At 40.5% G+C, this 21,499-nt stretch overlaps 1 protein-coding gene across 1 annotated transcript in view; it reads right to left on the bottom strand.

The window, feature by feature from the left end:
• Positions 1-21,499, bottom strand: part of KIAA1324L (KIAA1324 like) — a 188,768-nt gene that overhangs the window by 78,761 nt on the left and 88,508 nt on the right. The window contains exon 2 of the mRNA XM_032644023.1: positions 11,897-12,017. Within this exon, the coding sequence (XP_032499914.1) occupies positions 11,897-12,017 (121 nt within the window). The remainder of the gene's footprint in view (positions 1-11,896; positions 12,018-21,499) is intronic.

Here is a 21,499-nt window from a genome sequence, read left to right as displayed (position 1 = left end):
TAAACACAATTTACTCCATGAGATGATGTCAACACGGCCCTACCGACCTCTTCAGGCAGGCATCAGTGAGGACCAGCTTTTCCTTTTCTTATACCTTCTGTCCTACCCACATCTACTTTCTACTTGGACTCTGCTTTCTTGGCCTTTGGTTTTTAGTTGAATTAGAAGGGGTTTTATAATATTAAGGACTATACTCTTCATTTGAATTCGCTTACAGTACAACATAAGACTTTTTAAAATTAAAATATAGTTGATTTACAACGTTTCGTTAGTGTCTGGTGTACAGCAAAGTGACTCAGTTATACGTATATACACATATTCTTTTTCATATTCTTTTCCATTATGATTTATTATAGGATACTGAATATAGTTCCCTGTGCTATACAGTAGGACCTTGCTGGTTATCTATTTCATATATAGTAGTTTGTATCTGCTAATCCCAAACTCCTAATTTATTTCTCCCTCACCCCCTTTTGCCTTTGGTAAACATAAATTTGTTTTCTATGTCTGTGAGTCTGTTTCTGTTTTATAAATAAGTTCATTTGTGTCATATTTTAGATTCCATATGTAAGTGATATGATATGTATGGGATCTGTCTTTCTCTCTGACTTATTTCACTTAGTATGAAAATCTCTAGATCCATCCATGCAGCTGCAAATGGCATTATTTCATTCTTTTTTATGGCTGAGTAATATTCCATTGTATACTTGGACCACATCGCCTTTATCCATTCATCTGTCCATGTACATTTAGGTGGCTCCCATGTCTTGGCTACTGTAAGTAGTGCTGCAGTGAACATTGGGGTGCATGTATCTTTTTGGATTATAGTTTTCTCCAGAGGTATGCCCAGAACTGGGACTGCTGGATCAAATGGCAACTCTATTTTCAGTTTAAGGAACCTCCATACTGTTCTCCATATTGGCTGTACCAATTTACATTCCCACCAACAGTGTAGGAGGCTTCTCTTTTCCCCACACCCTCTCTAGCATTTGTTATCTGTAGACTTTTCAATGATGGCCATTCTGACTGGTGTGAGGCGATACCTCATTGCAGTTTTGATTTGCATTTCTCTAACAATTAGCCATGTTGAACATCTTTTCATGTGCCTAGTGGCCACCTGTATGTCTTCTTTGGAGAAATGTCTATCTAGATCTTCCACCCATTTTTTGATTGAGTTATTTGTTTTTTTGTCATTGAGATGTATGAACTATTTGCATATTTTGGAAATTCAACTCTTGTCAGTCACATCATTTGCAAATATTTTCTCCCAGTCCACAGGCTGTCTTTTCCTTTGTTTATAGTTTCCTTTGCTGTGCAAAAGCTTATACGTTTGATTAGGTCCCATTTGTTTATTTTTACTTTTATTTCTATTGCTTTGGGAGACTGACCTAAGAAAACAATGCTACAATTTATGTCAGAGAATGTTTTGCCTATGTTCTCTTCTAGGAGAACTATATATGCTCTACTATACATAATATATATACTACAGAGTATATATACTATATACTACTATAAAGATAGAAATATGCAGGTGTGGGAAAAAACATTTATATCCATCTGTCCCCAATCAGCAAATGGCTGGGCAACTTATTTAACCCTCCTTGCCTCCACGCATTCACATTCCAAGGATGGCACGGCTTTCCCCTCCTCCCTCACAGGACTGTTTGTGGTCCTATGAGAGACTGAAAACCACTCTGAGAATAAAATATGACATGAAAATTTAAAGCTTTACTGTCATCATGCAACCACCCCGTACAATGTACCAAATAACACTCTATGAATTGAATCATTTACATGCTGATTATCATCTATGATTTATGCCTAACAATAAAGAACATCTATTTTTAATCTGTTCATCACAAGGACCTCTTAGTTTTGCTTTTCTTCCTTCAGAGACCTCACGCTATGGAAGATGATGGCTATCAATTACCTTTATTCATAATTCATCCATTTTTGCTACTTTAATTCAAAGTTACTACTAAAATTTCTTTTCTAAACAGTAAACAGCAATAAGAAGCAGTAATAAAATTTTCAGTTTACCTGTTCAATGAGATGTTGATGGTATAGGGAGCCTATGCACTCTCATTACAGGTAAGTATATGGGAATCACACTATATTATGTCACTCAACAGATATTTCTTATCTAGTAGTTAGTAGGCAAACACTAGGCACCAAGGGTATTCTGGTGAACAAGATGGAAGTAGTCCCTACTCTCATGGAGCATCTAGTCTAGTCTAGTCTAGACTTATCTTCCTCAACATAGACTGCATTTACATTTCACTAAGATAAATTCACTGTAAAACTATCGTATCTATTAACCTAAGTTAATAGCTAAATAAAAAATAGTTCCATATATTTATAGGGAAATGATTAATTAAATCAATTCCAGAATTAAGATAAGCCAATACGCCTATTTTCTTCAGTTGTCTCATTTCATTTACATAAGATAAATAAAACAAGGTTAAAGCTGCAGGCATTGTCATTACTGACTATATAAGAACACTCTTCCAACTATTACTATTATTCACAGCCATCAAGGAAAGTACAAACAGGGAAAATAATGCACAGATTGTGGGTCTCAAAAATGATACATTTTACCTTCATCAATCATTTAGCCAATCAATTATCATTATCAGATTATTAAAGCTTCAACTGCCCGCCAGGTTTATAATTCTTCCCACAGAAAACAAAAAGGAAGTAAGAAATGGCGCCTAAAAAGAAGGTGAACATCAGCTTCAATCCAGCGACTCTCGGCTGCTCCTCCCCCCTCAGTACCAGTGACAAGGAGAATGCTCAGACATTTTCTTTTCTAAGTTCTTATTTGAGAAATTCTTAAAGAAGAAAAATAATTTCTCTCATTTTAAAAAAATGAAAGTGAGACAGGAAGACTCCAAAACAGTACATTAAAAGAGGCCATTTCTTGGGCTTCCCTGGTGGCGCAGTGGTTGAGAGTCCGCCTGCCGATGAGGGGACACGGGTTCGTGCCCCGGTCCGGGAATATCCCACATGCCGCAGAGCAGCTGGGCCCGTGAGCCATGGCCGCTGAGCCTGCGCGTCCGGAGCCTGTGCTCCGCAACGGGAGAGGCCACAACAGTGAGAGGCCCGTGTACCGCAAAAAAAAAAAAAAAAAAAAAAAGAGGCCGTTTCTTATGATCCAGCAATCCCACTCCTGGGAATATACCCAGACAAAACTATTCAAAAAGATACATACATCCTTATGTTCATTGCAGCACTGTTCACAATAGCCAAAACATGGAAACAACCTAAATGTCCATCAACAGATGAATGGATAAAGAAGATGTGGTATATATATACCATGGAATACTACTCAGCCATAAAAAAGAACAAAATAATGCCATTTGCAGCAACATGGATGCAACTAGAGATGATCATACTAAGTGAAGTAAGTCAGAGAGAGAAAGACAAATACCATGTGATATCATTTATATGTGGAATCTAAAATATGGCACAAATGAACCGATCTACAAAACGGAAACAGACTCATGGAGAACAGACTTGTGGTTGCCAAGGGGGGTGGGGGGAAGGGAGAGCGATGGACTGGGAGTTTGGGGTTGGTAGATGCAAACTATTACATTTAGAATGGATAAACAACAAGGGCCTAACGTAGAGCACGGGGAACTATATTCAGTATCCTGTGGTAAACCATAACGGAGAAGAATATTTTAAAAATTCACACATATTATACACATATTATATACACGTGTAACTGAGCCACTTCGCTGTAGAGCAGAGATTGGCACGACGCTGTACATCAGCTGTACTTCAATAAAACTTTTTTAAAAAGAAAAAGAACAAGAGGCCATTTCTTGCTGATGTTCTTATTCAATGAAGGCAATTTTCCCCTTGGCTGAAGGGAATCTTTGTTCCGTTTCATTGAGATTTTATTTGTCGTAAGTGTGTTTTTCTTGTCAAAATCCACAAGGCAGCAATGCAGGCTGATTGTGAGTACGTCACCTGTCTGCCATGTTCGCGATAAGGTTGGAGGAGAGTAACAGAAGGCAACACTTTGCAAACTCTAACAGCAGCAGACACTGCAGTGTTCCTATGAGGAGTATATATTCATGACCACTGAGGAGCTATATTGGTCTCCTCCACTCTAATGCACAGGTGATGGAATATAAGGTATGATGTGATCATAGAATGAATAAATTATGATATGTAATAACACTTAAACCTATCAGGATGACCAAAAGGGACTTTCGAGATCACCTGGTACAAACCCTCCCAATATGGATGCCGAGTTTCCTCATCTGTGTGACCTAGAGCATCTTAGTTCAAGTTTTCTACAGTCACCACAGGCAGACTCACTATCTATGAGTCTCATGACTCTTATGACTCTCTACCTAATAAACAGACTCCCTGCAGTACCATGGAGCCAAAAGATTTTATTATAGCTAAGCTAAGAAAAATCCACTGTTCGTATCTGAAGTAAAGGAGAATAGAATTCAAAAAACATACCTCTGCCCCAGAAGTCAAAAGACGTGAGTTCTGGTTCCAGCAGGGCTGGCTGGCCACACGTGGAGTTAACACACGAGCTGCTGTGCAAAGTCTGAAGTGGCACAGTTAAACGATCAGAACCGAATTCTTTAAGCCTGAGGCTACCAATAACCACCTTTAACTTTCCATTAAGACTTGGGGATGAAGATGGCGGCCACACAGATGTTTGTAAGTTCAGATTTGGGAAATTCTTTGACAGAGAAGGGAGAAAAAATAATTTTCACCTCTCATTTTACAAAAATGAAAGGGGGACAGGAGACATACAAAGCAGTACATTAATACAAACCACTCTGGCCAATGTTCTCTAATTCACTGTTCTCTGAAAAGAATATTCAGTCAAAGGACTGCCTCTCATCTGTGAAAATGAATTCTCACGTCTAACATTCTTTCCAGAGAATGGGTCCTCACAGAACCCTAACAGCTAGGATGGTATGACAGTCACTGCACTTTGCAGAGAAGACAGATCAGCCAGAATACCTGCCCTCCCTCCCGCCCACCCCCCCAAAAAATATCACCAACTCCTGGTGTTACATAGAAAACTGATCCATGTAACACCACAGCTATAATCCCCATTAAATTAGTGGAGCCTAGATTAAAACTTCCCATCTTTTTTTACAAGCAAAAGCTAACTAAAGTAGATTCCACCTTTAAAAAAAAAAACCCACAAGTGTGTTTTATTGTGGCTTCTTGACTTCGGTGTTTGATGGGGAAGAAGACAAATTCCAGTTCATCGAGCACAGGAGGACGCAAGGTTTATGGGAAAAAAAAAAATCTAACAGCGAAGGTCAGGGGAAGGAAAATGTTGAGGGTATTTGCTGAGGTCACCAAAGGAGGTAGAGCAATGCATCTGTGAAATCAGTTTTCTCAACTTCCAATTATGTCCCAACACTTCGATTCTTATCTTCCTGAACTTTTCCTCTTCCTTAGAAAGTGTCGGTCACCCTGTACTTCCTGATAGTTTCCCTGCCCTTGATTTTGCCGTTTTGAGGGCTGAGTTCTCTCATCTCCTCATAAAACACTTTTTTCAAAGAAGCTCCCTCGACCATAGCTCCCATCAAACACAACTGATGTAAAGCCTGTTTCTGATCTGTTATCATAACAATCTCATGCGTTGCTGCCTTTCATCCACCACTCACGTGTTGCTGAGCAGACTTAGCTCCAACACTCTTCCCACCTGGAATTTGATGCATCAACATCCCAAACTAAGCCTATTGAGGACAAAATGTTTCTGTCCTTTCATACGTAGAATAAAGTTTTACTAATCTGATTAGATCTCCGTGTGTCACCTATGGAAATGAAACACCAAAGGCAGTCTCTAATTTGATGGCACCAAGGTTATTCAATCAACAAATATCCCAGTGTTTGAAGCTGCCTTAGGATCCAGGAGAGGATGACAGCTCCTCTCCTCTTGGGAAGAATGAAACAGGACTCTATTCTAAATTAAGAATTTCTGTAGTTGAAAAAATACCAATATTTCTCTAATACATGTCAGATAATGAACGCATACTATATGTATGTTTTCTGGACATGTCTACAGTTTTCTAGACACAGAAAAAAAAAAAACGCTAAGCAACTCATTGTATTTGAGGATATAACTACAAATGTGCCTTACATTCAGAACGTTATTCCCTTACCTTTCATAAAAATAGACACAATTAAGAATAAAATCTACAAGCAGGTCAGTAATCAATTAAAATAAACCCCCAAGCAATATATCAGAGCCTTTAGATGCCATCTTTTAAAAACTCCACTTACCTATAGGAGATTTGCATCGTATTTCTATCAAGAGGTAAATGTAAGGTGACCACAATGCCTCAAGAAGGGGCCTAACAACTTGCTCAACGAACATTGTAGTCCTGTCCAAAGAGGCGCGACACCATAGGGGTTAAGAACACGGACCCAGGAGGCAGACTGCTCGGTTTCAAATCCCGGTTCTGCCTTTGACCTACCTGCGGGAGGTATCCCAGTGCCTCCTTCACAAGGTCGTTGGGATGACTGGGTTTGACTGAATACCTGTAAAGCATTTACAGCTGTGCCTGACATACAGCAAGTAAAGACTGGCTATTATACATTTTATTGCTATTTTCACTAAGTTATATTATTATATAATTATGACTCCAGGCACTATAGATTATATTTATCATTCCATTTAAGGCCCTCAAACACCTGCGAATAGCCGTCTCCAGGTTAAAGTCCTTGGTGTAACACACCGAGCCTATGAGATTTGTCAGAATCTCTGTCCCTGCTCACATTCTCCCTGAGTGCCATCCACACAGACCTCCCATAGCCCCCAGGAAAACCCAGTACTGCCTCTAAGTTGCACCTCTGCCCGCCTTTCCTCTGCCTCAAATGCCACTCTGCTTCATCGAGTGCGTGAACACCTTCCTTCAGGGTTCACCTCAGAGATCCTCAGAAAATTAACACGTAACAGTCCGTAAAGTATGGCATTTAATCCCTGTCTCAACTCGCAGTCAGGGCGCAGTTCTTCACATCAACCTGCCAGGGGTCAGATAACTTTCCAAGGTGATTCAGTCTGCATTTCAAACTCACACCTGCTTCACTGTGAGGTCCTCTTGACTCCTCCCTCCCCGGCAAGATCACCTTAGGTATTTGTATCTATCTTGCACTTTGCCCCTATACTCGAAATAATTTATTACCCACGGGCTCCCTTACTAGAATAAAAAGTCCTGGAAAAAACAGGAATCTCTTGTTCATTTATTTCTGGATCCCTATCATCAAGAATTTCGGAAATACTCAACAAATGTTTAGTGAACGAATTAAAACTCAATAAATACCCGTGGACTAAATATTTTGCTCAAGACATACAAGTCTGTTGCAGATCTGGGGTTTCATCTGAGGTGTATATCACACCTGACCACGAACTGTGGGAGGCCTGGGACTGGACACCCATGCGGTAATGCTCCCACTGAGACTTACAGAGCAAAGAAGCTGTATGAAATTAGTTAAATCATAGCACAAGTAACAACGTATAAAAATTTACTAAATTAGCCTGCCATGTGTATTTAAATCTGTGTTCCTCCAAAAACGTTATATGCAGAAATTAGCAAAAGGGTGCAACTACACATTGGATAAGAGTTCTATAATCAAATATACTTGGGAAACTCTGGGTAAAACAGAATGCAGTTAACACACAGTAAATGTTCCATACATAATTACCATGTTTCTCAGAGACTTTATTATGAAAATGTGGACTGCATCCCTCCATCAAGGGGATACGGCATTCACCATTTTTTAAAAGTATTGGTATTTCACGACAGAAAACCTCAACACGCTTTTTTTGTTTACATGAAATACTTCTTGGGACGAGTATTCCACAGACAGACTTCCAGCATGATACGCAATCACCATTCAATATCAACGTACTCAATTTGCCCAGATGCACTGGCTGCCATACCAATAACAACGCTACACAACTGAAATAGACTAGGTATTGAATCCTGCGGAAGAGCCTACATTTCAAAGAGCTATGATCCCCCCAAAACTGGATTTTTAAACATCCCACCCAGGAAGCTAAAGCCAACTCTCTTTCCATGAGAATCCTTCCTCTCTTTCAACTCCAAACTAGAACCAAAAGATGTTGACTCAAACTGTCACCTCTGCTTACTCCTTAAGGCCCATGAAATGCAGGTTATGACAATAGTTCAGAGAGACACAATGGAAAAAGGAAAACAATTGTAGTCAAGGGTTTTTCTTCTAATCTGTATACAGCATTTCTTAATCTAAGAACCAAATATTAGTTTATATAAATACTGAAGTACAAGATTAAACAATGCCCACAATGATGCTAACATACCAAATGGGATTACAAATATCTTAAATAGTCATCCGCAGTTAGAAAATGATGTGTTAAGGTTGAAGTCATGGGCCGAGAAATACGGGAAGGAGTAGGCGATAGAAGATACACACTCCCCAAAGGAAGAGATAACTTATGTTTATTTCCCTTCGGTGCTCTAGACTTCTCTGAAAATATGTAAGGCAATAGGTAAAGGAATTCTCTCCTCACTCCTAGTAGCCAGGCTTTTATTTCTAAGGTTTGGTTTGAAACAACAAGTCCCTTTTCCCCTGTGTGGTTGGTGAGAGAAGAGACAAGAGAGAGAAGAAGGAGAGAGAGAAGGTACCCCATTCAGGCAACCATTCCAAAATGACTATTGTTTTTGACAATCTAAGAAAGTCAAGAGGACACCCAGAGAGTCAAGGGAAGATTTTTTAAACTCTCATGCAAGAGGGAAGTGACGCAGCAGTGGAGAAGGGATGGAGTCAGAACAGGGGTTATATCCCCTCGTTCTGGGAGGAGGCAATGAGTGCTGTGTTCAGGAATGACATGCTACCTGCAAGCTGTGCCCGAGTGATGCCCACGGACACGAGACTCAGCACCCCGGCTTGGAAGAAGCAGCAAAGTTCCCTGGAGCTAAGCCTGGAGCCAGCAGAGAGAAGGAGCGAGATGAAGTCATTTCAGTGGCCCACGGCAACACTGCCTAAGACACTGAGGTTTCCAGAGCAGGGGGACAGCAGGACAATGAGACGCTGTGTCAGTTAATTAATAACCAGAAGTCTCTCCATCCCACTTCCTGAGGGCAGCAAGCCTCAAGCTCACATACAGTCCAGGGATCCGCCACAGCAAAAACTGATACCTGACTTCTCATTAACTTCACTTAGAGCCTTGTAGCCAGATTTTACATGATTTTTAAAGACATAAAGATATAATATAGCTTGCCCATCAATTCTATTAAAAAAATGCACAGGTGCTACATAAACATTCTCATAATCCCTTTCCTAAGGAAAGGCCTCCTCTACTGCTTCTTTCTGAGGAAGGGGGAAAGATCTAGCTAATTACATTTTGAAGACTCTACAGGAATTTCCACCGAGGACACATTCTGGGTTTTGCTTCACTGAGAGACACTAGGATCTGGGGAAATTATGTCTCACACAACCACCACCCTAAATATTTTTCACTTACTTGAAGCTGCCGCGTTCCACGTTTTTCTTTTCTTTTACGTGGCCCAACTGCTGGGCCACACCATCCCCACCCCAACGGGGTCCTGGAAGCTCCTCCAGGCTGTCATCGTCAAGTGGCAATCTAACTCAGTGGGTAAGAGACAGGCTCTGGAATCAAACATGTCTGTACTTGAACCCCAGATCTGCCATGTCCTGGCTATATGACCCGACCTGCAGTAACTTATTTCACCACTTTAAGTCTGAGTTTTCTCATCAGTAAAGTGGAAATACTAAGACTAGCTATCTGAGACGGTTGTTGTGAGGATACAACAGAAAACGATGCAAAGCTCCAGGCACGATGTTTAGCATGTAATCTGTATATGAGAAATGGTAGCTATTACTAGCAGTAGAAAATCTAAGCCACTGAAGGAATATTCACTTATTACCATAACTGCCTTCAGCAGTGAGTTTCAAAATAACTTGCCTTTACCATACAAAAAAAGGTCACAATCAGAGGCCAGACTAATAACTTCCAGAGCTGATATAAGTATATGACACAAACATACGTGTAAATTCAGATTTCAGACAAACTACCAAGATAAAAAATACCCCAGCCATCACATAAGTAGTATCATTTCCGGGTATCATTTTTAAAGTAAGTACTATCATCGTTTAAAGTGATAAACAACTAATAGTGAGTTTACTAGACCAAGTTCTTAGAGCAGTTCAAGCTGGCATGTCAAATTCATAACATTATCTGTGGAAGATCATAGTAAATAATGAGCAAAAACATCCCTGGCAACATTCAAATAGAAATAATTTGTATTGAAGCATCAGTTCTGAAACAGATTTTTAAACCCTTGGCCGATAAATTTAATCACTAGTGTCCTGGTAAGTGTTAAACAACCGGCTCTCAAAAGGCACCTGATTTGTAGTGTTTGCCAATTCCCATGGTGTAAATACTCCACCATGGCCCATTTCAAAGGAACAATGAGTTCTCAAAAGCCGGTGCCAGCCAACAGCAGCACACCACTTAGATACAGAGTAGTATTCAAAATGGTTACACACTCCACCTCAATAGGGCTGTTTACAAGGAACCAAGGAATAAGCCCACAAGTAAAAGGTAAATATAGATAAATGATATACGGATTTTCTAGGAGGGTGACAGAAGCAATTTTGCAATGAGCTAATTCCACAGGCAATACTCAGGCTGCTTCCCTTTTAACTGCAATCCTCCCTCACTGAGAGCTGGTCCTCTTTCTGCACAGGTAGTCACATATACCCCAACCTTGGATCATCTTCAAATCCACTGACCCCACTATCCTCTTAAGATTCTTGCTAGACCCAAGTCTTTCTCTGGTTACCTGGTTTCTTAGGTTCTCTCTGTATTCACTTAATATCATTCACCAAGAAATGATGGCTTTCTTCCTTGATTTTCCTCCTAAGACTTGCCGTCTTCCTGTCTCTCTTTTATCAGTAAACCCACATCTATGCTAAAACTCCTCCAGCCAGTAACAGAGATACAGTTTCTCTATGAAGAGGAAGGAATTAGCTCCCCGTTTAATTAATTTGCTTATCTGCTCTTTCATTTGGGAACAAAAGAACTCAGCTTTTAGGAATACCATTTGGAAGGCTGTAGGAAAACCAAAATAATCTCTCTGTCTTATTCCAGCTTTGAACTCTAGGACACCCCAAGATGACTTCACTGCAGGAACCTGTGACTCACCAAATTCAAGGCTTTTAAAAAGTAGACTTTACAAATGAAAATAAATTTCATGACATATTTCTGTTAATTCAAAATGTTGCACTTCAAACTTGCTTAACTGCTAAAAGCTGTTGAATGTGACAGTCATCAATTCTCTACTCTCTCTGTACGTTACACTATAAAGTCAAATTATAATATTTCTATGGCAAGAAAAAGAAAAAAAAAGAAATCAATTGCCAGATGAAAGCGTGTGTATGTGTGCTGGTGATGAAAGCACAGCCATGTGACTGTACTTAATGCCACTGAACTGTACACTTAAAAATGATTAAGATGCTACATTTTATGTAACGTGTTTAACAATATTACACGTACCAAACGTTACTACGTGTATCAAAAATGTTTGAAAAGTCTCTTAAAATGTAAAGAAGAAAAGAAATCTATTAAATAGAAATTCTGCCCTTTAGAATTTCAAGTAAGACAGTACACCAGATTTTTTTAAACAAATAAATAAAAATAACACCCTTTAATATTGCCTGTGGCTCGTTACAGGCCAGACGTAAGGGCACTGAGTGTTGAGAAAGGATGCTTTTGCTCTGCTGGATCAATGTTCTTTTTTTCAAAGATCTTTTACATATGCACTACAAGGAACTTCTCGGGCTCATATGAAGGGCTTACGGTTTAATCAGGAAAACAAGTGGTCAAAAAGTCAAAACGTACTGCATTCTTTCCCTCTCACTGGGTCAGGCAGGCCAGAGCAGTCCACTGCAGAATTCGGAATGGCAACTCTCCATCTGGAGCCACTGCTATCACATTCTGTATATTCAAAGTGGTAATCTTCCTGCAAATAATCACAAACACAAGCCTCTGTTAGAGCCAGTTTTAATGGGACAACTGCGCTTTCTCAATCATCCCCAAACCTGCCTGGAAGCCTGGTTCCAAACTGTTCTCTCTGCTTGATCCTTATTCTTCCCCCACTCCATCCATACCAAGCAGTACTTTGATCAAAAATGTATCATGCCAGGCACTGAGTAGGCGCTGAGGATCTGACAAGGGCCACGACAGTCAGGCACTCATGGGGTGACCAGCGAACTGTACTCTCACCCACCCCAAAAGGCAACAGCACATAGTCCCTATTTTTTGCAGGCTTCTTAAGCTCTAAATAATTGATAGATATGAATATAAGAGCAAAATAACCCTAGGAAATTGAAGGCCGTCACTGTCCCAAATTTTTCAAAGAAAGAAATAGGAGAACTGTTCCCATTGACCTAATTTCTCACTCTGTTTAAAATTTAACAGAAAGTAGAATGATTAATCATCCAAATACTAACGAAAAGACTGCCAGTTTTTAAAGCAGCTCTCCCAGGCTCCATCTCCCCCACCACAGCAAGCTGCCTTCAATCACAGACTGTAACACAGACCATTTACTACAATCGCCAAATAAGACCAACCCACTTGTCTCTGGCCTCTATCTTCACTTGACCTCCCCTGCTCAGAGCACATTACACCCGTGAGATGCTTGAGCTGAGAGGAACGAGGACAAAATGTCATTAGACGTTTCAAGAATGAGAGAAGTTATAAATCTACTCCAAAATATTTCAGTTCAGTATCTTAGAAGTTGCTAGTCTGCTTAATCTACTCTGTTTGCCTCCTTTATTGTATCAATGACAGGAGTGAATGGAAATATTGCCACATAAGCATCAGGAAACCAGGTGGGGAAGTCTGTGTGTATATATGTTATATGTGTGTGTGTGTGTGTGATGTGTGTGTGTGTGTGTGTGTATACATGGAAAGAATACCAGTTAAAAGGCTGGTTCTGGGGCTTCCCTGGTGGCTCAGTGGTTAAGAGTCCGCCTGCCGATGCAGGGGACACGGGTTCGTGCCCCGGTCCGGGAAGATCCCGCATGCCGCGGAGCGGCTGGGCCCGTGAGCCATGGCCGCTGAGCCTGCGCGTCCGGAGCCTGTTGCTCCGCAACGGGAGAGGCCGCAAAAGTGAGAGGCCCGCGTACCGGAAAAAAAAAAAAAGTTTGGTTCTGGAATCAGGTCTGAGTTTGAACTGACATCTCATTCCTCCACATACAATCAATGTGCTATACTGGACAAGCCACTTTACCTCTCAAAGCAACCATTTTTTTCATTGGTAAAATTACAATAGTAGTATTTCCTATCTTGTATGGCTTTTGTGGCAGTTAACTGGGATAATGTCTGTAAAATGTTAGGCATGTTAAGCTACACGGGGTTAGCACTTATTAGTGGTAGAATGATTATCCTTCTTAAGGGCAATGTGGGTACAGAGGATGATATAGAGGAAGGAGCTAGCGGTAACAGGATAAGGCGCAAACAACCGGAGTCTCTGTTTCCCCTGCTTCAACTTCTGCACACACTCATGATAAATGAGAAGGGACTGAGAGTTAGAGAAGGTGTAATTACCGGGCTGGAAGCAAAGGCCTTATGCTGCATTAGGACTCTCCCCAGAATTAAGATTCGGTGTGTACTTCAGGCAATCATCTCTGAAGAGTATTTTTTTCTCTCAAATTTTTTTTTTTACAAAGTTTGGTAACAGACGATTTAAGATTAAGTTATTTGACAAGAGTCTAGATTTCAAATATGTTTTACTGCCAACTGAGGGCAAACCTACATATGTACAAAAAAATCAATAAAAGCTGCCAAATGGGAAAGGCTTTCCAGAGGGAAAGATGGGAGGAAGGAGGGGGAAAAGGGAGGAAGGGAAGTAAGAAAAGAGGAGAGGGAGGGAGGGAGGAAAACGTAACAAAGGTCACTAAATTTGACAACATACAAATGTTAAACACTGTACACCAAAAGTCATCATAAGCAAAAGTAAAAGGTAAACAACAAAACAAACTGGTGAAGAAACACACAGCAAAGGGTAACTAACTTAAAAATGCTGGGCTTCCGAGTTCTGGAAGTGAATGGTGGTGATGGCTGTACAACACTATGAATGTACTCAGTGCCACTGAACGGGACACTTAAATGATTAAGATGCTAAATCTGATGTTGTGTAGATTTCATCACAATTTTAAAAATTAAAAATATGAAATAAAAAGAATACTGGGTTTCGAAAGATCGGTAAGGAGGACAAATAACTGTTGGAAGAATGGTCAAAGAACACAAGCAATTCATTAAAGAACAATACAAATGGCCAAGGAGAATACAAAAAAAAGTTGAACCTTGCCAAAGAAATACAAAAAATGATTTTCATCAAGTTGCCATGACATTTAAGATATATTTTTTTTAAAACTCCCTGAGGTAACAGTGCAGTAAAATGAGCACTTGTGTGCTTCCAATGAGAGGATAAAATGTGCAGGCTTTCTGGAGAGAAACAGTCAATATGTACCCAGATCTTGAACGAGTTCAAAAATTGGAACCCCAAATTCCACTTGTAGCATCTAATCTAAGGGAGAAAAATGTTTCATGGGTTCAGTGATTTACGGCCAAAATTGCTCATGACGACTTTGCTATAGGTTGAGGGAGCATAATTAACAGTTGAGCACTATTTTCCACATGTATTTATATCATTAAATACTCATAATAATTCATGTGGATTAGGAAAAACAGGTAATATGATTCCCATTGTTCAAATGATACTCAGAATGGATAAGCGATTTACTCAGAGATACCCAGCTAGTAAGCAGCATAGCTGAGAGCAGAAGTCAAGCCTTTTGTTTACTGACAGGTGTCTTCAGTTTATACAACGCCATTGTGCTTAAAGTAGAAGGTTACCGTTTTAAATGAGAAGGAGTGGTCAAAGTTTTGAATATAAAATCCTGACGGTTACAGAAGTCTAACAGTAGATCATAAGGATGTTTCACATTCAAACAGAACACGAGAGTACACAGGTAAGCAGAAACCATTTGATTCCCCTCTCTTTCTGTATTAGTTTTCTATGGATGCTGCTACGAATTACCACACACGTAGCCACTTAAGACAACAGAAATTCATCCTTTCACCGTTCTGGAGGCAAAAAGTTCAAAATCTTTATCACTGGGCCAAAATCAAGATGTCAATCAAGCTGCGCTCCCTCCAGGAGCTCTGGGGAGAATCCACTCCACGCCTCTTCCAGTTTCTGGTGACTGCTGCCATTCTCCGCCTCTGTGGTCACACTGCCTTCTTTCTCCTCCCCCTTGTGATAGCATTTAGGACCCATCCAGAAAACCCCCCACCTCAAGATTCTTCTTCACATCTTCAAAGCCTTTTTTTGGTCATACTCACGGGTTCCAGGGATTACGACACAGGTATCTTTTGCAGGGGGTGAGGGGATAGTATTCGGCCTACCACGATCTCCTAGTGCAGAAGAGCCTGGGCCAGGCATGCAGTTGCATGATGGTTTTCTTGTTCCTCTTGTTCCCAGTTATCTGCATTAAGAAGACTTTCCTGGGCTTCCCTGGTGGCGCAGTGGTTGAGAGTCCGCCTGCCGATGCAGGGGACACGGGTTCGTGCCCCGGTCCGGGAAGATCCCACATGCCGCGGGAGCGGCTGGGCCCATGAGCCATGGCCGCTGAGCCTGCGCGTCCGGAGCCTGTGCTCCGCAACGGGAGAGGCCACAACAGTGAGAGGCCCGCGTAGTGCAAAAAAAAAAAAGAAGACTTCCGTATTTCCATATCCCACTGAGATCCTGGTCCCCGTATGTAAAATTCAGGTAATTTGCTATCATCCTTGCAAAATAATGATGCTGAGAATTCTGGCATATATTTCAAATGAAGAAAGGCCTCTGAATAAAATAGGTAAGCTCAAGAAAACTCTCCGCCACCACTGCCTCTGTGTTGTTCAGGCTGCCAGTTATGAGATGACAACAGCAGTAAGTACATGGAAAAAGAATGTTGTGTTCTCTGGCTGCAGTGGTAGATGTCATATGTCAATTAATTTTCCTATGGTTCTTTATTCTACCTGCCTCCCCTAGAATACCCTTGAAATCTAAAGAGCCACAGCTATTAAGTTACAAAATTCTTAGGACTCCAGCAGGAAGCTATAATGTGTTTATTTATAATTTAAAAACACTGAAATGCAAATGTACTTCATGCAGAGGGCATCACTTGGGTCAGGAATTTAGACTGTAGCCCCTGCCAGACGGGTTTTATTTTTTTAATTATTTAATAGGCTATTTCATCTGGGCCAGTAACCATTTTTTTTCATCTATTTCTGAAGTCAACCCTTAAACCCATAGCAGGATTTAAGAAATAGTGTGATGCAGTAAAATCACTAAAGATACAATATATGCCCCTAAAATATTCTGAATGGTATTCAAGGTACTGAATAAAGAGAACTATAGCACATACACTTTCAGATTTATAGATAACACCCCATAACTCTGGCCACAGAACCAAGAAAACATTGAGCTAAACTGATCCCTTGGAAATGGGAATTTTCTGGATGTCAAAGGGCAATTAAAAAGAAAAGGTAAAAATTTTCTAACACAAATATAACATTAATACATGTCAAAGATTTTATTTAAGTCATTAACTAACAAGTCAATCTGGAAGTTAGCCATCAGTTCAAAGGAGAATTCAAAGAATACACATAAACACGCAATCAGGAAAGTGAAATGAATTAACTAAGAGATGCAGAACTGGGAAATATCCTGACGGCAATTGCATTCCAAAGTATAAAATCCATTTTCATTTCTATGGACAAGAATCATTTGTATTACTATCAATTTCCTACAGCTCACAGTGTTGTAAAATAGTTCAAAGACAGAGAAAGATGCAGGCCCCTACAAAAACTGATCATTCCTCTAAACAGGACAGCCAGTCATCTATTCTGCCTATTTCAACATGTTTCACCATTTTTCCTGACAAGAGGGGAGATTCCTGACAATTTTTCCAACATTACAGGGCTCCTGACATTTTATCACCAAACCTAATGATGTGAGTCAGAGCACACTCTAGACAACAGAACATCCGCTGACAAGCCACAGTCTCCAAATTATAAACAGGAGGAAGGGCTTGGCCGGACCCGACTCAGGAGATGGCAGGTATTTAGACATGTCTACAAATCACAAAACATCGGGGAATGAAAACACTGCCCCAAATAACAAAATGATGGGATTCCCTGAAAACCTTCCATTGTAAACATGTGGGAACCGAGGAAAGAAATAACCAAAAAGAAATACACCTGATCAGTGTGGATGAAAACTTGTGGCTCATGTCATACAGAGTGAAGTAAGTCAGAAAGAGAAAGACAAATACTGTATGCTAACACATATAGATGGAATTTAAGAAGAAAAAAAAGTCATGAAGAACCTAGGGGCAGGACGGGAACAAAGACGCAGACCTACCAGGAAATAGACTTGAGGATATGGGGAGGGGGAAAGGTAAGCTGTGACAAAGCGAGAGAGAGGCATGGACATATATACACTACCAAACATAGAGTAGATGGCTGGTGGGAGGCAGCCGCATAGCACAGGGAGATCAGCTCAGTGATTTGTGACCGCCTGGAGGGGTGGGATAGGGAGGGTGGGAGGGAGGGAGACGCAAGAGGGAAAAGATATGGGAACATATGTATATGTATAACTGATTCACTTTGTTATAAAGCAGAAACTAGCACACCATTGTAAAGCAATTATACTCCAATAAAGATGTAAAAAAAAAAAAAATTGTGGCTCACTATCTGCAAGAACAGAGTCACCAGCCACTGCCTTTGCTGACCTTCAACACACCTTGACAGGAGCGCAGGGTGGAGATCAGGAACGAGGCTTTCTGTGCTCTGGCAAAAAACTGGCAGAAGAGGCCTTCAGATAGTTAGGCATTTTCAGGAGAAGATTTTATGGGCCCAATTTCTTCCATCTTCTCTTATCTGGAAAAGCACTAAAAATCACTAACGGAGATATCCTCTCCTCGGGACCAGCAGCAACCTTCTGCCAAAATGTGTGCCTGACTGGACGCTGCCCCTTCATCAAAAGCACACACATACTGCCCTCTCCTCTTACCTCTTAGGAGCAGTTCCTCAGAGCTCTCTGAGAGGCTGTCTCCCAGGCTGTAGTCCTCATTTTGCCCCAAACAAAACTTAGGTCACAACTCTCACGCTCTGGTTCTTTTTTTTTTTTTCAGTAGACATCCGCAAACACTTAAGGGAAGATTATCCCTCAATATAAATCATGATCATACACACACACACACACACACACACACACACACACACACACACTCACTCACTCACTCACTCACTCACAACTCAAGTATAGCCATAAACTCTCAAACTGTGTTATCTTACACCTAAACAGAAAATGTCGGGATACACCCAGATAAATATTAGATGCCCACAGGACCCCCTACCAAAGACTTTCTCCTTGACCCATCTTTAGTCAGTCTCCTCTGAATTCTCTTCTCAATGAAGCCTTGACCTCTAGGCTTGTGTGTTCATCTCTGCGTCACCCAGTTTTATCAAGCATCCTGTCAAGTCAGTTTAGCTAGAATCCCCCCTCACCCCTGATGTTTCCTCTTAGTAATTTTCATCCACCGACCCTCACCCTGCTCCTTGACTATAAATCCCCACTTGTTCATGCTATATTTGAAATTGAGCCCAGTTCAATTTCAATTTTTATGGCTGAGTAATATTCCCCTACTGCAATAGTTCCTGAATAAAATCTGTTTTTACCATTTTAACTACTGAGCAGCTCTGGTTTTCTCTGACACCCCCTAACACAAAAGTCATTTTACTAAAAGCCTCAGTGCTCAAGGAAAACCTGGGGTATCATCTCCCAATTATGATGACAGTTGCTATAGCTTAACTACACATAGACTCGACGATGTTTCAAATAAATCTCACATATAAAAATAATATGCATATATGTATATATATGTCTTGACATTATCTCGACAATACATATATCTTACATATTGACATTAACATATATCATCTGTCATGATTTACACCTGTATCAATATATATCATTTTTATATATTAACATTAATATATATCATTCTTTACTACATGACACTTAGTTATTAAATAAGTACTATGGCCTAAATGCTATGGGACAGATTGAAAATAAATATAGCATAGAGTCCCTGAACTCAATAAGCTTATGATTTTGTTGGAGCAGACAGGACAGACACGGACACACACACACCCTACATAATTTTATAAGAAAGCATCAAGACTGCGGAACCAAAGTGGAACGGTGGCATCACAAGCCAGTGTGCAAGTAAAAACTATCTGGTGAAACTTACCCACAAAAATCCCTCAACTCTACCGTGAAGTAAAATGTGTACCAGTTCTCAGTAAACTCATCACAGTCAATTTCTCCTTAAGCCCTTATCAGATACCCATTTCTCAGCAATCAAATGGCTTGCATTTTAGGGACCATTTTTCTAGAAAAACGGTAAAATGTGCATGATGTGATCTCATTATATCATGATTTCAGAGTCAGAGGAAATTTCTGTAATCTCGAACCACCTGAAAAGGCTTTGAGGCGAACGCCCTGAAAAACAGGTGGGGTTTAATAACTACTCTAGCGGCTTATCAGCTCCCTCATAACTAGCTAGTTTAATAGGGTGTGATAAACGGTGAGGCCAAGCCTGTAGACAATATGCCAGAAGATATGCAGTGAAATACATTAGCCTAAGATGGAAGGATAGACAGGTGAGTAAGTGAACTAATGAAAGAACAAACAAACCAACAGAGCTGCCTGGTCTTCAGTAGGATGAGATGTGTTCACATCAGTGACCCTTCACGAGAAAATCAGTTCCCTGATGCTCCCTGCCTATCCTCTGCAGTCAGTTAAGAGTTGACCACAGTTAATTATAATGATCCAATAGATGAGCACAAATTCGAGGTTACAGAGTCAAAAGCAGAAGAGGTAGAAGAAGAAGAAATAGTGCTGATACCTAAGAGAACATACACAGAGGGAAGGAACCAAAAAAAGCAAACAGAATTCATTTCCTTCATATAAGGCTCCTTCTCTTTGAGTATTTTTATGTGAAATGTTGACAAGAGCATTTGTCAACACTGTTTTTTGTAAGACTGCAACTCCTCTGGGAGCAAGGCCCTCAAATTTAAGTGCTCAGCAAAGTGTGTGGCACCCTTATTTGAGAGAGCGAGACAGCAGGAAGGAAGAAGGGAGAACGTGAAACTGTAGTGCTTGGCACAAATATTCCAACTCCTATTCCAATGGATGAGGGCACACATCCTACTACGTGGGAAGGTCAGAAACAGGAGAATACTCAGTGCAGATACACAGGAGACATAATAAAAACTTTCTTAGCCTACATTATCAAGTACATGAGCACACAGCACTGTGCAGAAACATTTATATTCTAATTTTTCTTTTATAAATGGAACATGAAGTTAGTTACCATGGGAACCTAAGGCTAAGTAAAGCAATATGTATCAGATCTATTTATGACACATTCTCTTTTCTGCATTTGCAGACACGATTGCTTTTAAGAAATTATTTTGAAAACATTCATGTTTCAAACCTGAGTTCTATGTCTGTCTCTGTAAACAAGGCCTTATAAGTACTCAATTCACTTTGTCCTGCAATACACATTCCTGGCACATCTTCCCCATGCCACTGTGTAGATGCTGGGGATACCACAGGAAATCAAGCAGCCAAGTCCCTGCTCTCGTGGGGCTTACGTTTTCGGAGGAATAGAAGTGCCCAGGTCGATGGACATTTAGGTTACTTCCATGTCCTGGCTATTGTAAACAAATAGTGCTGCAGTGAAGACTGGCGTACACGTATCTTTTCAAATTACAGTTTTCTCCGGATATAAGCCCAGCAGTGGGATTCCTGGAGCATATGGTAGTTTTATTTTTAGTTTCTTAAGGACATGGAAGCAACCTAAATGTCTATCGATGGAGGAATGGATAAAGAAGATGTGGTACATACATACAATGGAATATTACTCAGCCATAAAAAAGAACAAAATAATGCCCCTTGCAGCAACATGGATGGACCTAGACATTGTCATACTGAGTGAAGCCATACAGAGGAAGACAAATATCATATGATATCGCTTATACGTGGAATCTAAAAGGTGGTACAAATGAACCTATTTACAAAACAGAAATAGAGTCACAGATATAGAAAACAAACTTATGATTACCAAGAGGGAAAGAGGGGGAGGGATAAACTGGGAGATTGGGATTGACATGTACACACTACTATACGTAAAATACATGACTAATAAGAACCTACTGTATAGCACAGGGACTCGACTCAATACTCTGGAATGACCTACATGAGACTAGAATCTAAAAAAGAGTTAAACATATATCCACGCTGAAACCCCAGCCCAGCACCACTGTCCTTCCAATTGAATCACCTCCCCCAAACTAGCAGCCACCTCCCTGCTCCCCCAAAGG

The sequence above is a fragment of the Phocoena sinus genome, chromosome 9, assembly GCF_008692025.1.
Source record: "Phocoena sinus isolate mPhoSin1 chromosome 9, mPhoSin1.pri, whole genome shotgun sequence".
Classification (NCBI taxonomy): Eukaryota; Metazoa; Chordata; class Mammalia; order Artiodactyla; family Phocoenidae; genus Phocoena; species Phocoena sinus.
Note: the sequence above shows the minus strand (reverse complement) of the source record. Positions and strands in the feature narration are given on the sequence as shown.